This window comes from Alligator sinensis, unplaced genomic scaffold, assembly GCF_000455745.1.
Source record: "Alligator sinensis unplaced genomic scaffold, ASM45574v1 scaffold2020_1, whole genome shotgun sequence".
In the NCBI taxonomy this organism is placed as follows: domain Eukaryota; kingdom Metazoa; phylum Chordata; order Crocodylia; family Alligatoridae; genus Alligator; species Alligator sinensis.
The window spans coordinates 96,455-119,800 of record NW_005843181.1 but is presented as its reverse complement, the minus strand read 5'-3'; the positions used below and the strand labels follow the sequence as shown (position 1 = coordinate 119,800).

The 23,346-nt window shown below is 56.7% G+C and overlaps 1 protein-coding gene across 1 annotated transcript in view; it reads right to left on the bottom strand.

Annotated features, from left to right (window-relative positions):
• Positions 1-23,346, bottom strand: part of IFT172 (intraflagellar transport 172) — a 45,563-nt gene that overhangs the window by 20,196 nt on the left and 2,021 nt on the right. Inside the window, exons 2-21 of the mRNA XM_025194297.1 lie at positions 23,112-23,327; positions 22,383-22,495; positions 19,500-19,539; positions 15,915-15,980; positions 15,378-15,457; positions 13,999-14,086; positions 12,897-13,111; positions 12,688-12,811; positions 10,913-11,008; positions 10,086-10,247; positions 7,389-7,442; positions 6,794-6,897; positions 5,660-5,745; positions 4,118-4,230; positions 3,755-3,922; positions 3,230-3,366; positions 2,508-2,615; positions 1,980-2,064; positions 762-854; positions 499-576 (exon numbers count right to left, since the gene is read on the bottom strand). Of these exons, the coding sequence (XP_025050082.1) occupies positions 499-576; positions 762-854; positions 1,980-2,064; positions 2,508-2,615; positions 3,230-3,366; positions 3,755-3,922; positions 4,118-4,230; positions 5,660-5,745; positions 6,794-6,897; positions 7,389-7,442; positions 10,086-10,247; positions 10,913-11,008; positions 12,688-12,811; positions 12,897-13,111; positions 13,999-14,086; positions 15,378-15,457; positions 15,915-15,980; positions 19,500-19,539; positions 22,383-22,495; positions 23,112-23,327 (2,226 nt within the window). The remainder of the gene's footprint in view (positions 1-498; positions 577-761; positions 855-1,979; positions 2,065-2,507; positions 2,616-3,229; positions 3,367-3,754; positions 3,923-4,117; positions 4,231-5,659; positions 5,746-6,793; positions 6,898-7,388; positions 7,443-10,085; positions 10,248-10,912; positions 11,009-12,687; positions 12,812-12,896; positions 13,112-13,998; positions 14,087-15,377; positions 15,458-15,914; positions 15,981-19,499; positions 19,540-22,382; positions 22,496-23,111; positions 23,328-23,346) is intronic.

Here is a 23,346-nt window from a genome sequence, read left to right as displayed (position 1 = left end):
TGCCCCCGCATGCCTCCAGGCAGCCTTTTTCTCTGCCCTGCGATCCCTTTTCCATGTCTGCCCCTTCCAGGCCCCGGCCCCATGTCCAATCTCCCATACCGCATCCTTGGGTGTCTCCCCACTGGCCAGGCCTGTAGCCCAGAGCTGCTCTCCAGTTCCCTGTGCCCCTGGCAGCCTCCTCACTGCTCCTGCATCTCTAAGGCTGCAGCAGCTGCAGAAACCCCTGGCCATTGCTTCCAGTCCCACAAACAAACCTGCAGGTGCCCCGGCCTTGCCCTCCCTGGCCCTCATTCCCTTCCCCAGCTCTGCCCCCACCCTGTGGCTATGCCTCCCCGGCCCATCATGCAGAGCCCCAGCATGTGCCAGTGGCCCCCAGGCTCTTTTGCACTCATCCCCCTGGGATGGAGCTGGAATACCCTGGTCAGATTGGGAGCCTTGGGCAGGGACAAGTTACCCACAGCTCCCACATAATCTGCCAGATGCTGGTGTGCTCCATACCTTGGCTTCAGCCACCATGATGCACTCGTCCCACATATGCAGCTCCTGGTACATGTCCATGGCCTCTTCCACGGCATTCTAGGCACAGACCATGCAGCATCACCATGTGCCAGGCTCCCCTCCTCAGCCCCCATAGCTGGAGTCTGTGGGGGCACCTGCTACAAGGGACAGTTGCACACAAGCTCTGCAACCCCCTGCCCGGACCAGCCCTGCTTCCCCTCCAGCTGGGAGCAGCCCCTGCTCAGGCTGATCCCATCACCCACCTGCTCCAGGAAGATCATTTCAGCCAGCTTGTAGTTCTTCTCCAGCATGGCCAGGCGGGCACGCACCTCATAGTAGTCCGTGCCATCCCCACCCTGCAAGACCCACAGCACAGCTCAGACTAGATGGGGGAGAAGTGGCTTTGGACAGGAGCCAGGGAGGTGGGGAGAGAGCGAGCAGGGCAGCAGCCTGGGACCCTCTGTGGCAAGGCAGCACGGTGGAGAAGGCACAGGCACCGTACAACAGAGGCAGCAGGTTGAGAGGAGTGGGCGCAGCACAAGGGAGATGGCATGCAGGGGGGTCTGGGGGAAGGGCAGAGAGGGCTGTTCCCATGTGGCTGGGGCTTGGCCAGGGCACATTCTGTCCCCAGGTCTGGTCCCCACACCTCCAAAAGGACATACGAAAACTAGAGATGTTGCAGAGAAGGGAAGCAAGGGTGATTCATGGCATGGAGGGGCTTCCATATGAGGAGAGACAAACGAGGTCAGGCCTGTTTGGTTTAGAAAAGAGACACTTGAGGAGGGACAGGAGAAAGATCTACAACATACTAAATAGGGAGGAGAAATTCACTAGGGATTTATTCTCTCCTGTCTCTCACCAGACAGGAACAAGGGGCCACAGCATAAAACTAGCAGAAAGTAAGTTTAAAACCAACACCAAACAGTTCTTTCCCCCAGGGTGACATTAAAGGGTTGAGCTCGTGGCCACCAGATGTGGAGGGAGCTGAGTTCAGCCAGATTCACAAGGGACTGGGCATGTGCTTGGAGGAAAGGGATATCAGTCGCTATTGAGCAGGGAGCAAGGGGCACAGCCTCTGACTCAGACCTGCCTGGACCCTAAATGCTGGAGGCTGTGAAGGAGAGAGGAACAGGGGAAAAAAGCCCTACTCAGACTGTCACTCTCTCCCTTCCAGCTTCCACTCTCTGCCACCGGGTGATACAGGACACAGCGCAAGATGGATGCGTGGCCTGACCCAGTCCATGGCAGTTCTTATGCTCTTATTCTCCACGCTGTCCAGTGTTAAAGCAGGGCATGCAGGTTGGAGGGTGCAGGCACAGGGCACACAGAAGCTGGGGGTATGGGCATAGGGCACATGCAGTCCAGGGGGTGCAGCTGCAGGAGCAAGGCAGACACAGGATGGGGGTGTGACGGCGAGGCACATGCATGCCGGAGAACAGGTGCAGAGGTACATACAGGGGCATCTGCATAGCACAACTCACATGTTCCTTGGCAGCTTTGTCTGCGATAACATTGGTCTCGTGCAGGAAGTGAGCCTTTGCCACACAGCCCAGGGCCGCGAAGCACCTGTGAAGAGCACGGGGGTCACAAGCCACCTGGGCCACTGACACTGCAGGGGCCACCAATGTGCCCTCAGACTTCCTGCTGCATGAGCACAGCCCTACTCCACAGCAGGAGGAGACCCTGGCCACAGCCTGGCCTGAAGGGCGCCATGCAGGTGTCCACACTACGTGGGCCTCCTGCCCTAAGATCTGAGTCTGCAAGGGACTTTCCGGAGATCTGAGCCTGGAAGGGACACGTCCTGTCCTAAGCAATACCCACGGGGCCCAGGCCAGAGAAGAAAGCTGCTTCCTGAGCGAAGGAACACCATGCCCATACTGCAGGCATCCTGCTGGAGGCACCTGCAGCACGGAGGACCACATCGCCTGGCTGGGTTCAGTGAGAGTCAGGTCCTCGGAGGGTGGGAGGCGGGAGCTGTGGGGACCCCATGGGGAAGGAGTAGCAGGCACCTCTCAGCGATATGCAGCTGCCGGGCCTCCAGGGCTAGCCGGCTCAGCGTCTTCCACATGGCTTCAGTCTCTGTGGACATTTCCAGTGTCTCCAGGAATGCGGCAGCCCTTGGAAAAGAGGAGTTTGCAGCCTGTCAGCCAAGGCAGAAGGGGAACTGAGAACAAAGCAGGGCACGAGCAGGGAGGGTCTGGAGCAGGGGCAGCAGAGGCAAGAGGCTGGTCTGGCTTGTGATGGAGCGTGATCGCAGAGGGGGGGCAGTGCCTGCCCAGCTCCTCCTCCCTCAAGCCCCTAGACCCAGTGGGCGACCCCTGACCCCACAGAACTCCCTCCAGCCCCTGGGAGGGTAGATCCCCCTCAGCCACAGGGCACTGGTGTGAGGAGGGCTGCGTTTGCAGCCCCAGCCCAAGGGAGTGGCATGCGTGCAAGTTCAGCAATGGCTTGAGCAGCCGCTGCCACCCAGCTTGCCCTTCCCAGGCCCCTGTGGCACAGAGAGACCCCAGCCTGCTGCTCCTCCTAGGCACAGCCCTCACCTGCCTCAGCACCCCCCCTCCCACCCGAGGCTGGCTGGTTTCCTCCCCGCTGCCCCTGGCATTCAGCGTAGCAGCTCCTGCAGCCTGGCCCCCCCAACCTCCCCGCCTCTGCTCTTCATCACGGGCTCCCTCAGACATGCCCTTGGTTCTCTTGTGGATTGCCCGTGGCGTGCCAGGCTCCTGGCCCTCACCTGTGGTAGTCCCCATCATCCACAGCTGTCCCGAACTCAATGAGCCCCTCATCCAGGGTATAGGACACCATGTTCACCCCCTCTGTCACGATCACCTCTGTCTTCCCATTGCTCCGCTCCAAGTCCACAATGTCTCCCTGAAACAGCCGCGGGCACCTCAGCCCCCCTGGTCTCAGACCCTACACCTGCCCTGGCCTGACTCAGGGCAGCCAAAACAGGCAGTGCAGCCCTGGGCTCGCACAGGCAGATGCCCCCTCAGTGAGCTCAGCAGGGTCAACACCTGCCTAGTGGCCAATCCATCCCAAGAAGCCTCCCAAGGCAAAGGGGAACTGATCCACCCAGGTACTGCCTCCCCACTGCTTCCCCCCCAAAGCCCTCCATGTCCACCCAACTTGTAGCAGGGCCCTTATTCCCCCAGGGAAAACCCAGCTCCTTTCACAGGCTGCACCCGTCTGTCCAGCTTCCTCCAAACGATGCCTGCCCCTGCTCCCCTCTCCAGAGCCACGTGGGGCAGGGGCACTTCACCTTCAGTGGGAACATGGTGACGCGCTCGGGGGCGTCAATGTTGTACCAGATGCAGAGGCTGCCCCGGTTCTGCGCCACTACCACGTCACTGCCCGGCACCCACTGCACGTAGGAGCAGTAGCTCAGGATGGTGGTCTTGGCGCCACTCTCAATGTCATAGAGCTGCAGCTGAAGGGGAAGGGCAGAGTCAGCAGCAGGGCCCATGACACGGCTGACCTTGGCAGTTCCCACAGCCTGGCAACTCCCTGGCTCCAGACAAACCCACCTTCTCTCCCCAGTTGTAGGCATACCTATACCCATACCCACCACCCTGGTCACGGGCTGCCTCTGCCGCCCACTCCACCACTGGCATGCCCGCCTCACCCTCATCTTCTTGTCCCTGAAAAGCAACTTGTGGCCCATCTCGTTCAGTTCTAGCCAGTCAATCTTGCTGTCGTGGCTGATGGTGCTGATGTTGTAGCCTCCAACGAGGTCCACTGGGGAGGGGAGAAGTGAAGCTGGGGTGAGCATGGCAGACCATTCTGCTGCCCTCGGAGACGGGAGGCAAGCAGCTGTTCCAGGATGTGCCAGGGCCCTGTGGCGACTGCCATGCCTGGGGGCCTCTGGGCACTGCCCTAACAGCATGAACACCCTCCCCTCTCCAACGTGAAAGGGCACGTACTCAGCAGCGGCAGTGCTGGCAGCAGCATTGCTGGGGTGACTGTTGGAGTGCAGACAGAAGCAACAGCACCCCTGAGCTGTGCTGCTCATGCCAGACTCTGCCCACAAGCAGGGTGGGTAGGAGGACTCCAGGAAGCCCATGGTCATGGGGGGCAGACCACAGATCCATCTTCCTCAGTCTCCTGTGTCACACAGCAGCACACAGTGAAGCTGGGACAGTGACTGGGTCTGACTAGGAGTTTCCTCTGTTCCTCTCTCCCCTGCAGCCTCCAGCATTTGGAGTGCCTATACACATGCAGACAGGCTGCTCCAATACACTGTAATTACAATGTGTCAGAGCAGACTTGATTAGTAAAGTCTGCTGGAGTGTGGAGTTCATTCATGAACTTTAAAGCACCACCACTGACATTATTCAGCACAGGGACGCTGGTACATGTAACACTGCAGGCACTTTAATTAGAGTGGCTCTCAAAGTCATTCTAAAGTGCTGCCCTCCTGGAGCACATCTATAAACACCCTTAGGGTCCAGGCAGGTCGGAGCTGTGCCCCTCACTCCATGCCCCATGACAACTGATGCCCCTTTCCTCCAACCACATGTCCAGTCCCTGTTTGAATCTGGCTGAACTCTCAGCTTCCGCTACACTTGGTGGCAATGAACTTTAATGCTATGCTGGCTGGAATAGAACTGCCTGGCGTTAGCTTTAAATCAACCGCCTACTGGTTTCATGTTGTGCCCCCCGTTCTTGTCTGGTGACAGACAGGCAAGAATAAATCCCTAGCGACTTTCTCTTCACCGTTTAGTATTTTGTAAACACTTCTCCTGTCCCCCCTCAAGCATCTCCTTTCTGAACTAACCAGGCCTGCCTCGTTAGTCTCTCCTCATACAGAAGCCCCTCCATAGCACTCATCACCATTGCTGCCTTTCTCTCCACCTTCTCTAGTTCTTCCGTCTCCTTTTGGAGGTGTGGAAACCAGAACTGGGCAAAGCCTTCAAGGTGTGGATGCCCCATGGATTTATAAAGCAGCATCATGACATTTCCCATTTTCGTTTACAATTCCCTTCCTTTAAATCCCTAACATTGTATTTGCCTTTTGGACGGCTGCTGAACACGGAGCTTTCATTTTCAGCGAATGACTCTCAGACCTTCCCGGTGTGGTAACACTCACATAGAGCCCATCATAGCAGGTGGAGTTTGGGTTACTTTTGCCCAGATGCATCACTTTACACACATCTACACTGCTCACCTGCTGCAATGGTCTTGATGTCAATCAGGTAGGCCAGCCGCTTGCTCTCCTCCAGCCCTCTCTGCCGCCTCTCATTGATGCGGACGCTGCTCAGGAGAAGGGGACAGGGTAGCACCTCTAGGCAGCCCAGACCCGTGTTCCAGAACAACCCAGGGCAGCCGTCAACCCCCACAAGGCCCCTTAGAGCCCCTGTCTATGGCACTTCTCTGGAACCGGCCCTCCAGCCCACAGCTCCTGCCTTCCCAGCACTGCTCACAGTGCGCTCCTCTCCCATAACTGCCCCCCACGCCCTGGCTTCTCATGCCAACTGCCTTTCTCTCTATCAGGGCTTGGGAGGGCTTCTGGGCCCTGTAGACTGGCAGGTCTCTGCCTAGGGCAGAGGGAAGACGCTTATGTCCCCAGGACAGAGACACAAAGGCAGGGTTCTCCCCATCCTGTGAACCATCCAGGACCTCCTCCCAGCTGATGCTGTATACTGCAGCCTGCACCCTGCAGGGCTGTGCTCCCAGCCTGGGGACCAGCAAAGCGCCCCCAGATGTGCCCCAGATACAGACACGAGAACAGGAGAGGGGTGTTGGGACATGTCAGGAATGCTGAGTCCCAGCTCAGAGCCAACAGGGTCCTGCCAGCACTGTCAAGGAAGCACAAGCACTGATGTGCTGGCAACAGGCATTAGGCCATGGACATGCAAGGTGGTTAGTTGGTCTCCTGCCCCTGACTGCGGCCAGCCCTGCCACAGCATTTCCAGTGTGGGTTTGGAGCAGGGTAGCCCATCTGGACCAGAAGCAAGGATGAGCCAGGAGAGGATATCCTCTGGTCAGGCAGTGAGAGATATGAGGCTCCTCTAGGCACAACCAAGCCCATGGCACAGGACGCTGGTGCTGGGCCTGTCCCACCAATGCAATGCAGTGTGCATGCATGCACTTCCATGTCGCACACCCCTGCTTTGCTGGCCTGGGGGCTATGCCCCATGCTAGGGGACAGATCAGGAGTGCCAAGACCAGCCCTATCCCTGGTCTCATGATCAGTCAGCCCCAGGCCCTGCCCACTTTCCTCTTATGGCCCTTCATGACACAATGTCCCCTGAGGGCTCCAGTGCAGCCTGGGGGTGCAGGGCACTCCCTCATCACTTACCTGATGAGGTGTGGGTTCATGAACTCGGTGCGGACGGACCCCAGGATTTCATTGCTTCCGTATTCCACCAAGGTCAGCTCCCCGGCGTTGAAGATCATGCAGACCTGGGGGCAAGAGGGCAGGCTGCAGCAGAAAAGGGCACTGTGCTGGGCACATGCACTAGCACGAGGCAGATGGGCTGGAAGGGGCTGCCCTGTACCTGGGCTGGGAGTCACCCTCCCAGCCCAGTATGCAGTGATGGACCCAACTGTCCTGGAGGAGCTGCGCTGGGGCCATGTCAGTGCAGGGTGATACCTGCCTGCCCCCCCGCCCACCCCCCAGAAGGGACAGTATTCCCCCCGCCCCGGATCCATGTGTCCCTGCTCTCAGCACCTCTAACCCCCTCCCTGTCCTTTTGTCCTCTCCTCTGCCCTTCCAGCCCTCCCAATCGCTGGGCCTCCTCCTCCCACCACTTGAGCAGTCACACAGCTCCACATCAGGGGCTGTTATGATGCCAGGAAGGCAGGTCAGGAAGCGGCTGGAGAAGGCAAGGCAAGGCAGACCAGTGGATCAGGAGGACCCTGGGGGGAACCACGGCCTGAGGTGCCCAACTCACGTTCTCGTTGTCGAAGAAGAATTTCTCGTTGCCCCCGGATCCTTGCCAGGCCACCTGTGCACAAGGGCAGGGTGAGCAGGGCTAGGCTGGCACCACCCTGCCTGGGCAGCACCCCGGGGCACTGGCTGCAGGCCCTACGGCCTCGGGGCAGCAGATAAGTGCTCCTAGAGTCCTGCTCAGGGCATCACACCTGCATGCTCATGGGAAGAGCCAGCCTCTGTGGCTTGGGCCCACAGGACCACTCTCTGTAGCTGCCTGATGGCCGCAGGCCAGTGCTGCAGGCCCTGCACAGCCACTAAGCTCTTTCTAGGAATGGAGATGCTCCCAACTCATACCCCCCTCATCGTGTCACTGCCCAAAGCCCCTCACCCTCCCTTCTTGCAGCAGGGCAGCAGACCCCTAGGAATGCCTGCAGCAGGAGTGGAGTGAGGTGTAGCAGGCAAACTGAGTTATGTTCAGGCTCTTAGCATAACTTCAGGCCTTCCCGGAATCAAGCAATTAAATTGTACAGAGTGCCTTATAAAGCACTGGGAAAAGTAAGTGCTGTGATTGATACAGTGGGCTAACAAGGTACAGTAGTTTCCCTAGAAGGAAAGGAAACCAAAAATGGAGTAGGATTGGAGTATCTTATCTAAAAAGATGAGGTAAGAAACTTGAGGATTGGACAGTTTGAGATGAGACCGTTACAAATGTAATGGACAAAGAGGCAGTGCGTGTTCTGTGTTGCCCGCCCCGGGCCTGGGGAGACAGAAGCAGCCTTGGAATTCTTGCTCTGAGTATCCAGAAGGAATCCAGAAACAAACATCCCACACACTCAGCAGAGGATCTGAGGCCGGTACTACCGAAGGCCACTGTTGTAATGCCTGAAGTAACTGCTTGCCAGGTCATATTACAAGGAAGAACACTTGTAATAAGCCTGGGGGTTACTATTAAAAGTTCACTTGATACCAAATCGGACGAGGGGCTGTGTCAATCCTTGGGGGTCTCTGGTAAAAGGAATCCTGGGGCAACAGAGGTGCAGTCAGGGGGGAGCCAGGCTGGGCCCCCACTGACCACGCTGTCCCCAGCAGCCTGTCACTACGTGCGGGTGAGAAGTCCCACCCTGTCCAGGGTGCAGGGAGCAAAAGAGGTGAAAGAGGCTCCCTCCTGTGCAGCCTGCAGCCCAGCCACCTGGTGGTAACGTTGCCGGCCAGTCCCGGAGCTGGGGCAGCTGCAATCTGGGCTGCCAAGCTGGGCAGGGGGGAGAGTTTATTTTTCTTTTTAAGTACCAGAACTACACACAAAAAAACCATGCAGAGAAATGCTGCCTAGGCTGCAGAGTCAAGCACTCCATGGCAGGCTCTCATCTGCATGGGGACACTTTAATTTAACCCCTGCACATGCAGGAGACAGTCTGTGGCTGTGACCAAGAAGGAGACCAGGGTGAGTGTGGACTCAGGTGTTTCACAAGGCTCCAGGCCAGGGCAAGGTCTTTATGTGGGGTGAGGAGGGGATAAGCTGAGCGACAATGGGGGTCCCAGAGAACTGCAGGACGGGGTCAGAGGAGGGGCAGACTGAAGTGCTCTGGGTCAGGATACAGGGGGGTCATGGGGAAAGGGATTTAAACAGACCTCCCAACCAAGAGGAAGAACTGGACCGCGAATTCTAGGGTCAGCTTGCAGAGGCACTTAAGGCAAGGGATGTAGTTGTCATGGGTGATCTAAATTACCCGGACATCTAATGGGAGGAGCAGTCAGCCAGGTCTGACTGGTCACGGAGGTTCAGGAGGGATGTAGACAACATTGAGAGGGTCCAGAGGAGAGCCACCCGCATGATCAGGGGGCAGCAGGGCAGACCCTATGAGGAGAGGCTACGGGACCTGAACCTGTTCAGCCTTCGCAAGAGAAGGCTGAGGGGGGACCTGATGACCATCTATAAACTTACTAGGGGGCACCAGTGGGGTTTGGGAGAGACCTTGTTCCCCTGAACGCCTCCCAGAGTAACAAAGAATAACGGCCATAAGTTGCTAGAGAGTAGGTTTAGACTAGACACTAGAAGGCACTATTTCACAGTCAGGGCGGCTAGGAGCTGGAACCAAACTTCCAAGGGCAGTGGTGATGGCTCCTACCCTGGGGGTCTTTAAGAGGAAGCTCGATGTTTACCTGGCTGGGGTCATTTGAGCCCAGTTTTCTCTCCTGCCCAGGGCAAGGGGTCGGACTAGAAGATCTACAAGGTCCCTTCTGAACCTACATTGATGAATCTATGAACCCACAGACACCAGGGGAGCCTTGTGAGCAAACCCCGCTCACTTCCCTGGGACAGGGTGAGGTGGGAGCCTCCAGATGACCAAGGGTCAGCCCCACATCTGGGGCAGGGGCCTGGGAAGGCAGCCGTACATGGGGACCCACAGCTCTGCCAGCCTCTCCCACAGGCAGTGCTGGCTGCTCGCACATGGCTCAGTCCCACTGCACAGGCCTGCAGGGACACAGACCCTGCCCTGAGGACTAGGCGACTCGGCATGGGCCTAGATGCACCCATGAGCAGAACTGTTACTGGAGGAGCTGTGATCGTGCCTGTAAGCTCTGGGTCTTCACCAGACTGGGCAGCAGGACCAGCCCCTCCTCCCAAGCCCACCGCTATCATCCAGCCAGGCCCTCCCCAGCTGCAGCTGCCTGGGAGCCAGCCTGGGACCAGGGGCTCCTACTGACTGCCCCATACCTCGCTGAGCTTGTTGGAGCTGAGGTCGCCCAGCAGCAGCGTGTCAGAGGTGTGGGCCACGAGGTACCGCTCCTTCCCCAGGATTTTCACCTCCTCGATCTCGTAGCCGTAGCAGGACTTCAGCACCACCCGAGTGCCTGTGGAGAGGTTCTTCACAATGACCTGAGAGAGAGCAGGCAGCAGGGTGAGCAGCAGCCTCAGGCTGAAGGACACCCAGCCTCAGAATAAGGGAGGAAGAGGCCTCAGAGCCCACCTGGGCCCTGGCGCACACAGTGCCATGCTGACAGGGGAGCTGCAGCTGAGGAGCCCTACTACAAGCTCTGAGCCATACTACCGAGCTCTCAGGAGACTCTCCCCCAGACTCAGATCTCTCTGAAATATGCCTCGCAGCTTCCTGTAATGCTAGACACAAGCCCCAGGGTGGGGTGTACTGCCCTCCCTGGGAACCTGTCGTGGTGACCTATGGGCATCTCTCCCAAATGTGAGGGCCTGTGCTAGGTGAGGGGTGGGACCAGGGTGAGTATAGACCCCCAGTGTTTCACAAGGCTCAGTACCCCCCAAGCCAGTGGAAGTGTTTGTATGTAGGCTGGAGGGGTGAGATGGGCCCCAGTGAAACCCACCGCCACCTTCCCCATCCTGGGAGAGTTGTGTGAACAAGCCCTGTGCACTTCACTGGGTCTGGGCGATGTGGGAGCCTCCCAGCAACAGAGCCCAGGCAGAGGATCAGCCCTGTGTCTGGGGCAGGGACCTGGGGGCTGACCTGCAGCAGCAGATGGGGACTCGCAATTTCACCAGTCTCTCCCAGGGGCAGTGCCAGCTACTCTTACCTGGCTTGGTCCCACGTACGTCATCTCAAACTTGTTCTTGTAAATGCTTCGGCGGAGGCAGCAGTCAAACTGTTCCACTCCTCCACAAAGCGTGCCCTGAGAAGCAGGCATGGGGCATGGGAGAGGCAAGAGCTAAGTGGAGAGGCAGAGTACTCTGAGCTCCTCTCATGGTAGGGGGAAAGGTCTAAAGGCAGCCAGCTCCAATGCTCAGCACAAGCACTCCCCCGACACAGGTTGGACTCAGGGAGGAGACCTATGGAAGTCCAAGGTCCAGGTGCCCGATTAGTCAGGCGAGGGAGCTGGGTGGGCAAGCTGCACCCGATGCTGGCACAGATGCATGGAGCTCAGGAAAGTCACAGACTGGAGAAGGAGAGGCCCTCCCACCTTTCAGCCCAACAGCCCCATGGTGACGGCACTTGCCTGGGGCAGGAGGCCCGGGTCTGGGCCACCCATCTCCCAGAGGGGGTTTGAACCTAGGCCTTCCATGCCTGGCAAAGCCCATCACCACCAGGTCACACATGAGGCAGGGCCACAAGAACCTTCCACCCCTCCTGTGAGAGAGGAGGGGTAGAGATGTGGGGCCAGAGGAGACTGAGCCAAGGGGTGTGTGGGTCAATGAGGAACTCTTATAAGAGCTGGCACTGCCTTTGCAAGGGGGGTGCGTGGGTGAGGGGGCCCCAGACCCTGGGTCTCGCAATCTGCAGACAAGTGTCCTAACTACTAGGCTGCAGGGCTGAGGCACGGGCAGCCCCTCCTGCCCCACGGCTAGTCGCTAGGCTAGGCTAGCCCTGGGCTGCTGTTTCTGGGTCTTGCACAAAGTTTATGAGTGCCTTTGTCCAGAGCAGCCTCTTCTGAGCAGGCTCAGAGCAGCATCAGATTGCAGGGACCCCACAGGGTGCCGCTCTGGCAGTCTGAGGTCACGTGGGGCAGTGTATTGGGATGGGGACAGGGATGGGGGCAGGGACATGCTCTGATCCCAGAGAACCAGAGACTGCTCAGTTCCTCCCCAATCCTGTCCTGGATGCTAGGGGGAAGCCTGTGGGTGCACTCAGCGGGGAGGAGGCAGGTTGAAGCCCTTGTTTTATTTCCCTGGGAAAAAGGAGCTCTGCTGCTGGCACTGTGCTGGTCCCTTCCCCTGTGCCAATCCCAGCCTCATGGCTCCTCATACCCACCCTGGGCTCCACCAGCTTCTCGTCCCCTGAAACATTGGGTCCTAAAGCCGTGGGACTGGCAGGGAGCTCCAGAGGTCACATCTAGTCCAACCCCTGCCTGTGGCAGGATCAGCCCTGTCCAAACCAGCCCAAACAAATTCCATAGCTGACCTCTGAGCAGCACAACACAGCCGCCCATGACACAGCCCCAGGCATCACCCTCACACCTAGCCCTGGGAAAGCAGGGGGCCACAACCGATGTCCTGCTGCTGCAAAGAGTGTTTACACTCCAGAGATCCCAGACCAAGGCCGTGCCCCCACTACAGAGGAAGGCAAACCCCCCCAGTCCGGACCAGTCTGACTGGGGGGAAAATCCCTTCCTGCCCCCAGTGCAGCATCGGTTTGAGCCCGAGTGCAGGGGAAAGACCTTCTAGCCAGGACTCTCTGACTTTGGGACTCCAGCTGAGTCCCAGCCCTCCCATCTGCTAGCATCTCTAGGGGCACATGGGTCCTTTCTGCCCCCCTGTGCATCTCTGGGGGCCTTCTGAGCAGGGATCAACCCTTACCAAGAGCACTTCCAGGGCACCTTTGGTAAGGCGCATGCAGCTATCCCTGTATACTCACTGCACAGAGCCGCGAGCCGTCCTTCTTCCAGGCCAGGGCTGTGATGGTGTATAGGTGGGTGATTTCTTTAGGCCTGGCTTCCTCCCAGGCACTGCGGCGCGGGCTCCAGTTTAGCACTCGCAGTCTGTGGGCAGAGGGGAGGGAGCAGTGACCAGAGATATGGGAGCAGCAGGTGGGGGAAACCAGTCTGAGGAAAGGCTCAGCCATACCTGTCATAGCTGCCAAAGACGACGGACTGGCCCCCAGGGCTCGTGGCAGCCACAGTGAACTCCTTCTCTGCAGGATCCCGGCTGTAGTCAAAGGTCTGTATCACGTGACCCTCCTTCCCGTAGGCCACGATCTTCTTGTCGCAGCCGGCAGCCACGATGCTGGTGGATGCCCAGGCCAGGGCATATGGAGGGCAGGGGTGCGTCACCAGTTTGCCCTGCAGCAATCCAGGTAACACCATGGAAACTTCCGTGGCAACAGCCCCTGCTGGCCTGTGCAGCTCACTAATGCCTGGAGGCCCCACATGGGGCCCCTCGTGAGTCCCCAGTGCGTCTCTGAAAAGGGCATTTTCCAGGGCCTACTTGGCTGTCACTAGCATGTACAGGACAGCCGGAGACACGGGGAGGCAGGCGTCTGACAACAACTTGCAGGGGGAAGGGAAGGTCACACTCATCTGAAGCTGCTGGCCAAGCACACTGCACCACCATGAGCTCTCCTTCCCCACAAGCCTCAGGTGTCCCCTTCCGTGGCCTCTGCTCCAGGCAGTCCCTAAGACCCCCCCCTCCCCTATGCCTGTGGCTCTGTATATACCTCACATCGCCCTCCCCTGAAGGCACTGGCCCCATTTACCCCGTGGCAGCATCTGTGCACTCTGTACTGAGGTCCCACATGGTCTCCCCCTGCCAGGGCTTCTGAGTATTCCTGGGCCCCTCCATGGCTGCATTCCCAAGTGTCGGCACTGATACGGGAACACACGCTAGTGAGGAGCACTCGACCTTACTGTGCTCAGCCAGGTCTTCCCACGGACTGTGCCCAGGGCTCTACTGGCTCAGCACATCCTGGGCACCACAGTGATCCCAGCGTCCCAGTGGCCTCGAGTCTCCCATGAACAAGGTAGCATCTCTCACACATGCACTTGGAGTAACCAAAGCAACCAGGGTTCCTCTGTGCCATGTCCTAGAGAAAGCAGAGTGCCACCACCATCCCCCCACCCTGACCCAGCAGCCCATCCACAGAACCCAGCTGTTTTCTAGGCCTGGTGCGAGTGGGGTGGTGAGGTGTGTGAACAGGGCACCTTCTCCTGAAGGAAAAGCCCATCAGTACCTGGGACTCGCCAGAGCCTTCATCATCAAAGAAGTAGCGGACGATGGTCCCATCTGCGTGGCCGGACAGGATGCCCTTCCCTGACACACTAGAACCATAACAATGATTAGGCCCACTCCTGTGAGGCACTGCACGGCAACCAAGCTGCTAAAAGGCGACTATCTAGCAGCGGCAAACTTTGTCAAAGGATCAACAGTGTCAAGGACAGCATGAGGAGGATGTACAAAGGGAGAAAAACTGCAATAAGAAAAGTATGCAAGTCTGTGTGCATTTATGCATACAAGGCTTTAAAAAAATACCGAGCAGTGAGACATCAATCACACAAACAGCCTGTAAATAGCTAGTACGGGTGTTGTCAACCAGGGGTATGCGTACCCCTGGGGATACCTGGAAAGGCCCCAGGGAGTATACGTCAGCAGCATGGAGAAGTGGGGGCACTTCCGGTTTTGCTGCCGGCGTTTCTGGTTTCACTGCTGTGTGCCCCCCATCCCGCTCATAAATCAGCTGCCCAGGGGTCCCCCCGCCACTTGCCGATCAGCCGCTGGGGGTACACCAACCAAAAAAGATTGAAAACCCATGAGCTAGTAGTAGTAAAAGCAATAGCAGGAATCACGAATATGCAAATAACAAAAGGAATAAAAGTTTTGAGAACAAAGGGTCGTTAGACTGCTGGATTATAGCCCTTAATGCCCCTCAAAAACCCTGGACTGTCTGAGCAACAGGACAGGGAACAAGACCCCAAGGAGCAAGGTAACTAGCACATTTCTTAGCATAAGGGTGTGTGCTCTCTGCTGAATAAACCTATAAGAGTGCAGGGGAAACTCCCGTCTCTGGGGTCTTCTCTCTCTCAACACCCACTGGTTCCCTAATCCAAGGATTTGGGTAACTGCTGCCATGAAACACAAGGACAGGCTGTCCCACAGCCCCAGCAACATGCATGTCCCCAAATTCCCTGCCAAGCCCCTGGCAGCCAGGAGGAGCCCTTGGTTTCCCCTGAGTGATCTCTCAATCCTCTAGTAACCATGCCATGCCAGGAAGTGAGCACAAGCCCAGGTCTGGCTCTGCCCTGCCCCACAGCGCTGCCATGCAGTCCCTATAAGGGCCATGCAGACAAGTTGGCCTTTGGAGATGGGGAAAGTATGGACCAGCAGGGAAGGGCACCTGTGCCCTGATAAGGCAACATCGCTTTATTGGTAAAGCACAGAGAGTCCAGGGAGCTTCGCAAAGGGAGAACTTCTCAGTTCACATTTCCCTATAGCAGCACCTATAAAGTAGCTCTTGCCCTGCAGCTCTCCCATCACCAGGCACCCCTTATGACCCAGCAGCCAGGTGACGTGCCTCAGCTGGAGCAGCAGGAGCCTGGGGCGTGCCGTACTTACTTGGAGGTTAGCGAGACCACGTAGGACTCCGTCCCATAGATGGTGGAGGACTTGTTGGTCTTTGTGTTTGCTAAGCGAACCTGCAGGAAGAAGGACAATGGCTGGCGCAGGCTCTGTCCTTGCATAACAGCAAGGCCCTGCCTGCCAATGCACACTGCAGGGAGAAGCACGAGGGAGCCTCCCCTCAAGCAGCCTCAGGTCAAAGAGATCTGTTGGAAACAACCCTGCACTCAAGGCTCTCAGGGGGGGGTTGGCAGGGCTGGAGGGACAGGGGCAGGAGCTGCCAAGGGACTCACTCTGCAGCACTGCTCCAGTCTCCACAGGGCTCCATGGAGGCTCCTAACAGACACCCCTGGGGATTGGTGTCAGGGAAGCCAGGCACCAGGATAACTCCTTCCCTGCAGGGTGGTGTGCTGAGCCCAGAGGGGTAGCACCCTGATGCTTCAGCCCAAGCACCAGCAGCCCTACCCAGGTAAGAGGCAAGGAAAGGCAGCGTTATGATGATGACCCAGAGTTAGACAGGCCAGCGGTCTCTACCTTCCCCTCAGCAAGTCCAAAGACAATGATGTTCTCCGCTGGCCACAGCAGGCAGGTCACTGCACTCTGTTGGGGAAGAGGTGCAAGGAGAGGTAAGAGCTCCACCTATGCTGAACAGCCTCCCACCCAGCTGCCCCTCAGACCAGACACAGAGTTACGGTGGAGCCTGGGGCCACTAAGAGCAGGATGGCACCCAGTGTCGCAAAAAGGTGCGAGACCAGCACCTTCACAGCATAGCTGAGCTGGACCTGCCAATGGGACAGTGTGGGGGAAGGTGGCTTGGGCAGCCAAAGAGAAGGGTTACCTAGACCTCCTCTTTGGGACAGGGGAGGACTCTCATAAGGCACAGCACTGCACCTAGCACACTGGGACCCGATACCAGCAGGGCTCTTTTACAAACCACCACAGAACAGGTGCCTTTGCTGGTGTCCCGCCAGGGTCAGTTCTGGGCCCTATGCTGTTCAGCAGTGGGTGATAAGGCCCCAGAGGCTGCAGAGGACATGTATACAGTGAGGACTTGTTAGCTGGGCTCATGCAAAAATGCAAATTCCTGCACTGAGGGACAAGGAATGCCAGCTACGCACAGGCTGCAGACTACCCTGGGAAGCAGTGGCTCTCAGAAAAGGGCTTGGGGTAGATGATCAGCTAATCACATGCTCCAAGTGCAGCCCCTGGATATCTACACAGAAGAACTGCAAGTAGAAGTGTGGAGATGATTCTATGCCCGTATCTGTTCCTGGTGCTACAAATACTGAAATATTGCACACAGTTTGGGAGCCCAAGTTCAAAAAGGATAGCAAAAAAATCAGAGCAAGGTCAGAAGAGAGAGATTAAGCACTAGAAAGCAGGCCTTACAGCTACAGACTCCAAGAGTTGGGTCTCTTTCAATCCATTTAGAAGCCCCCAGAGGGGAAGGAAACAATAAGTAACAGCCAGCAAGGTTGGCCAATGGCAAATCATACCTAATCAAGCAAACTTCCTTCTATGCCAAGGCCACTGCTCCTTGTGCGAGGGACAGGGGAAGCAACAGGTGCGATACAGCTGGACTTCTGTAAGACCTTGACCCTGTACCCCAAGATATTCTTGTAAGCAAGGTAACGAAATGAGGTCTAGATGAAATTACTGCAGGGTGAGGGCGTACTTGGTTGGATAATTGTGCTCAGAGTCACTGTCAGCGGCTCAGAGGTAAGGTGGGAGGAGGTATCAAGCGGGGCTCCCCAGGGGTCTGTCCTGGTTCCACAGCTGTTCAGTACCTTCACTAATGACTTGGGGGAGGGAACAGTGACACTGAGCTGGGGGGTGGGCAGCCGACACTTTAGAGAGCACATCATGTTCCAAAATTCTCTATGATAAAGTGGAAAAATGATCTGAGAGAGAGGAGAAAATTCTATACGGATGGACAAGTGCAAAGCACTGCCCTTAGGATGAAACGAACACATTTATATACACAGGCTAGGGAATGACAGGCCAGGTCGCAGGACTGCAGAGAAAAGCTAATTGTAAATGGAAATATATGAAAGTATGACAAGCAAGTCATGGGAAATATCACTGTGGTCCTGCATCCACTGTTGGGCAGAGCCCTTCAACAAAGATGTGAACACTCTGGAAAAGTCCAGAGGTGAGCAACAAAAATGAGCAGACATCTGGGAAGCAGGATATACGAGGGAAAGTCAAAAGAATTGGGATGATTTAGTCTGGAGAAGAGAAGCTTACTGAGGGGGGTCATGGGGGGTTGATAACAGCCTTCAAGTACAGAATGGGCTCTTATAAAGAGGATGGAAATTGATTGCTCTGGTTCCCTTGGGAATCAGGCAAGTAGTAATGGGTTTAACCTGCAAGATGGGAAATAAGTGAGGCACGAGTAAGAATCTTCTCACTACGAAGAGGCTAAGTGCTGGGACAGACACCTGGAAGCTGCAGAATCTCCGTCACTGCCAGTTCTTTCATCCATGGACAAGAGCAGGGGCATCTGAAGCAGTGACTCTGCCAAAGAAACAGCAAGGCTCTGCGAGTCCCCCTTCCCCTTCTGACTGCACAGAATCAACTGATTGTGCCTGCTAGGGCCCACAGCATCCCCTGAAGCTTTGGAATTGACTGGATGCAGCACCCAGAAATGACAGTGCAGCATCCAGAGAGAGAAATCTCCCCAGCCCGAGGAAAGGGCCTCACAAGGTCGCCAGTACCAGGAGACTCTTCAAGCCAGCAGAAAAACGGCTGGAAGTTTCCACCAGACACAGGCAGACCAGAAACCCAACACAGTTTTCAACAGCACTTGCTGACTGTTGAAACACCTGACCAAGGGCAATGGTGACCTCTCTGTCACTAGCAATTTTTAAATCAGGACACTTTTGCCCAGAAGATCTCCAGTTCCAACAGGAATGAGCTCAGGGAAGTCGCATGCCCTGCATTATACAGGAGGTCAGACCACACAATCTGTGTCCCTTCTGGCCTCGCCATTGGCAAACCAGTGCCCAAAAAACTAACCCCAACACCAGGGACAAGTGACATGGTGGTCCCAGAGCTGCAATGCAGCTCCAAAGGAGATGTGCTCTGCTCCAGATTCATAGTGAGGTCAACTGACCCAGCTGTAAAATAAGGCCTAGCTCTTCGGGCTGGGCAGCTGGACGCAGTTCTCACATCACTCCCTTGAGTGCTGCTGGCAAACTTCACCTAGGGGCTGCACATAGGATGCCAGCTAAAGGATTTGGAAGTACCAGAAGCCCCAAGCTGAAAAGTCTGGGGTGGAGGATACTTGCCAGTAGTAGGACCACATAAGGTTTTTGAATGAGGTACATGCCTGTCTTCCTGGAAACCAAAGTTTAAGCAGAGACAAGCATACGTACAGATCAATGCTAATATTGGCAAGATGAAGTGATAAGCCACAGATGTACCAATGTAAGAGAAAAGGTAGGAGAGAGCAAGGAGAATGGTAGTCCAGGAGGGGTCTAGGAGTTTGGCTCCACAGGTCTCAGAGGAAGCCCACCGGGAAGAAACAGACAGAGAGATGATTCTGTGCGATTCCCAGTACGAAGTAAGTCTGGGTGAAATTCCCAGCGGAGTTGTAATCAGAAATTTAAGGAGATAAAATAGAGGAAGAGGGAGGGGCTCTTTGCTGATGTCAGCGGATCTGCTGAAGCCGGCCAGCGCAGGACAGCTGGAATCTGCCTCGCTAGCCCAGCTGCAAGAACTCTGATTAAACGTTTATAACTAACTACTGTGTCAGTGTCGTCACTACCAAGTACCGGAATGCTGCGATCAGATGGACATGCAGTATTTTGTTCTAGTATTTTAGAGCGTTTAAAGTGACTGTACAACCACCACTGGCCTCTGGATTTAGCAAAGGGTTTAGCTGTGTTACTAACTGGGGCATTCGGATTCCAACAGGCCTGCAACACAGCTCAGATTTCCATGCCAAGGATGCTTTGAACATCCATCCCTCTATGCACCTCTGTGCCTCTCAAGGTGCCAAACTGCCTTTAGGAGCAGAGCCAAGGGTTCCTTTGAGAACTAGAGGGAAGACTCGAAGCCAGCATGGCTTTGCCCACTCCCAAGCATAAGAGACTTGAGGAAGAGACTGGGTCTTACCGTCTGAATGAACTTGTTGCAGATCACCTTCTTATCCCCCCTGTAAAGAGAGAAACACCTGAACAGTGACTGGCAGGGCTGATGGGGATCCTGTTCTCAGGGCCCCACCATGCTCCCTGCTGCAAAGCCCTGCTCGGTTGCTAATAGCTGTACCCAGCTCCAACCACTGGGCTAAAGTGCCACATGCTGGGGGCCTGCCTTAGGCTGAACTGCTCTTGAATTTCAGCTGCTGGGGAAAAACCCAACTGTTTGCTTGGTAAAGAGTTCTGCTAACCCTCACCCTGAACACGCCTAGGCCCATGGCAGAGGGACTTGAGATTAGGGAGAGAAGAGCCCTTTGGGCCAAGGCCCAGACTTTGACCATCCTTGCAATACTGCAGCTTGCAGGTGCTCAGGAGACATTTTGTATTTTTGCTGCTGCAGCCCCCAGGGATTCCTCCCTTAGCAAACAGGCATGAGCATCTCTCAGCACCTAGAGGAAACCAACTATGCGGCCCTGTCCTCTCGCAGCTCCGCACGTGAGCAGGATGCACGTACACCAGCACCACAGAACTGCTGAGTGGGCTTCTTCCCTTCCCTTCCGCTGGTAGTTATTAGACTGCATGGCACAACTGCCACAGAGCAACTGAGCATGCCTCCTCTGGTCCAGGGACAAGCTTGCATATACTGTGTAATAGCTCCTTTGGCCATGATAGGAGCAAGCGGGAGAGCAGGAAACCTATTTTTCCTGCACTCTTACCAATGCTGCTGTCACCCAGGCATGGAGGAGGTGGAGATGAATGCAGAGGGGGCAAAGGAGGGACCACAGAGAGAGAGAGCAGACTGGATCATCGGAATGAAGGGTGAGAGAAGTGGGACTGGCTGGTCAAGAAGACAGATCCTGCACATGGAGTCAGTCTGTTGACATAGCACCCAATGCCATGTGCCAGCTCAACCCTGTGCACGGGGTCTGGTTGTGGACAGACCCTGGCGTTCTGGACTGACCTCACGTGCTGGACCAGTGTGCAGGGCCACGTCAAACAGCCTGGGGGGCTCCCCACTGACTTGGAAATTTGGCAGCAGGGGAGTGGTGGCAGCCTTAATTGCTGCAACTCTGGTGAACTTCCGAGTGCTTCAGTTTGCAACCTGAATGGTGCTTTGGCAGAGCCTTCTTCTGCGAGCTCAGCCTACTGCACACGCCAGGGGCTTCCAACATCTCTGCATTCTCCCCTGCAATTCTGTTTGCTATCCCCCTGCCTCACGGAGTTATGGTGACACCCCCCCACACAGGCTCTGTGGGACCCATTCTCTTTATGCCAGAGCCCACAATTCCCCTGTACAAGGAGGCCTGACTGCATCCCAACCTCCCTAAATCAGACCCCCCTGTTCTTCTAACCGTGCCAGGAGCTGTCTGCCCCAATTTCCCTACTGCGAGCACTTCTCTTCCCTTTGTCTGGGACATCAGCCACTGAGGGGATCAGTATGTTAAAATCTGTGGGAAGATGAACAGGAGCAAGGAGGACAGCTGTTATGCTGGAAGCATTAAAGGGTGCTTCCGCCCAGTTCCTTAACCTGCAAAGGCTCTTGAAGGTATGGCGGTACTCAACTAATGGCAAAAACTCCATGTGTCCCCCAACTTTCTCCTCTCTTTTCCCAGCATTTCCCCAAAATCAACCAGCTTCTGCCTACAGACACCTGGAACACTTTCTAAAATGGGGGTACTGATCAGCTGTGGCACACAATCACAGCACTGCAGCCAAGCAGAGACACCGCCAAGCTGTGCGCAGGGCCTTGCAAGGCACCAATAACACTGATAATGCCCTGCATGGGTCTCATCTCATTGCCGCACTGCAGCAACCCAGCAGCAGAGCTGGCTGCTAGGATGCCCTGACCTCTGAAAGGAAACACCTGGGCCCTGGAAAGGGGTCACTTAGAGAGACTGCTCATTCAGAGACCACGAGAATCACTGACAACATGAAGCTGACAATGACCAAGCCCTTGTTCTGGCACCTGCCCTACTAACTGTTCTTAGAGCACCGAACGGGCTTGTAGCACTCCTCGGCTGCGCAGCAAGCGTTCATGGGGCAGCAGGAGTACTGGCTGGGTGTGGGGACAGTGGCACCAAGCATCCCAAAATCTCATGTAGCGGAGCAGACACTGAGGGGCTGGAGAAACGCGCTGTGAGGGCATTACCAGCGTTCTTCTTCTAGACAATGGCCCAACCAGATGCACCCTGTAGGGGATGTGTACTCTGGATGCTCAAGTACAGCCCTCCCAAGTACAAGCATCCATGGGAGCTCTGCACACTGCGCCCCTTCCGCACTTCCCATGCACCTTGGTGTACCCACGAGGCTGGCGCAGCCCGACAGTGGGGGAGTCTGTCTTCTGCCAGAATAGCAAGGTGTGCAATGACCCAGTGAACAGGCAAGCATGTTGGCAGCTAAGTGAGGACGCAGCGTCCCTGCCCCTGCGCACAGGAAGAGCAGACACTGATGGACAAGACCACCCGAAGTGCCCCATGAGGGAACCTGCTGCTCCCACAATGGGCAGAAGAAACCGAGAGGAGTGGCCAGGGCTGCTCTTCTGAGGGCCAGGCCCACTTGAAGGCCATGGAAGCAGAGGGACAGGGGCATGCCTGGTGCTTGAAGAGGAACCTTGATGCTGCTCAACTGAAACAACCAGTCTCCCAAGCAAGTCCTGGTACAAAGCAGGGGAAGCTGTGGCTGGAAGCGGAGTTGAGGGTTCATACAGAGTGAGGCCAAGCCAAGAGCAGGGCCTGAGGAACACAAGGCACATTCCTGTACTAGCAGAAAAGAGGGGGAGCACTGCCGTCACCCCGCTCCTCCCATGGGCAGCCCCATGCAAGAGGGATCACGGGTATAATAAACACACCGAGGGCCTCACCAGTCCTCCCCGATCTTGTAGACGTAAATGATGTTATCTGTCTGTCCGACGGCGATTTTGGTGGAGTCCGGGGAGAAGGCCATGCCCTTCACCACGTAGCTCTTCCTGCCATACTGTGGCGAGAAAAGAAGAAGCACGGACCACAGGTGAGACGGTTAATGTGACGTGTCCTACAAGAGCCTCGCGCAAGGAGAAAGCTCATCCTCCTCTCAGAGGCAGCTTCTCAAGGGACACGCTGACCTGGCATACTCGGGCACCTGGCAGGGGGACTGCTGCTCGGACGGAGATAACGAGACGGGGGTGGATCAGGCACTCCAGTGCAACCACGACACCCGCGTGGGTGGGGGGATGGGGTAGCCTGCCCGCCTTTCTGCACGGGCTGCTCTCGGAAAGCACGCGGGCACTTAGCCCTGGTGCTGCGGGGGCTGCGGTCGGTCACACCCGCAGGCAGCAGCGTTCCCTCGCGTGCACACGCAGACAATCACCGTGGCCAGCCCAGCCACACACACAGGCGCATGCTCCTAGAGGCGTGTGCATTTACAAACACATGCTCAGATGCATGCACGTCTCTAGCACAATCCCTTCGACACCCCTACACACACGTGTGTATGTATATGCAAGTACTTGGCGGTCAGGGACATGGAGGGCCACGCGGGACGAGCCGCCGCGCGCAGGGTCCGTGCCATGTCGCGGCTGCACAGGGGAGGCAGCGAGCAGACGCTGCCGTACCTTGGCGTCTGCCGGCTTGGTGGAGAACTTGTCCCTCCTCTCGCCGTGCTCGTCGTACAGCAGCACGACCCTGTCCACCGTGCACACCGCGAACTTGGCGTTGTTGTGGGCCCAGGCCAGGCACGTGACCTTGGCCGCCCCGTCCTGGGGAGACGGGCGCGGGTCACCCGGCTGCACCAACGCCGCCAGGACCCGGGTGCCGAGCAGGGCTGGCGCCTGCAGCCCCACAACGACC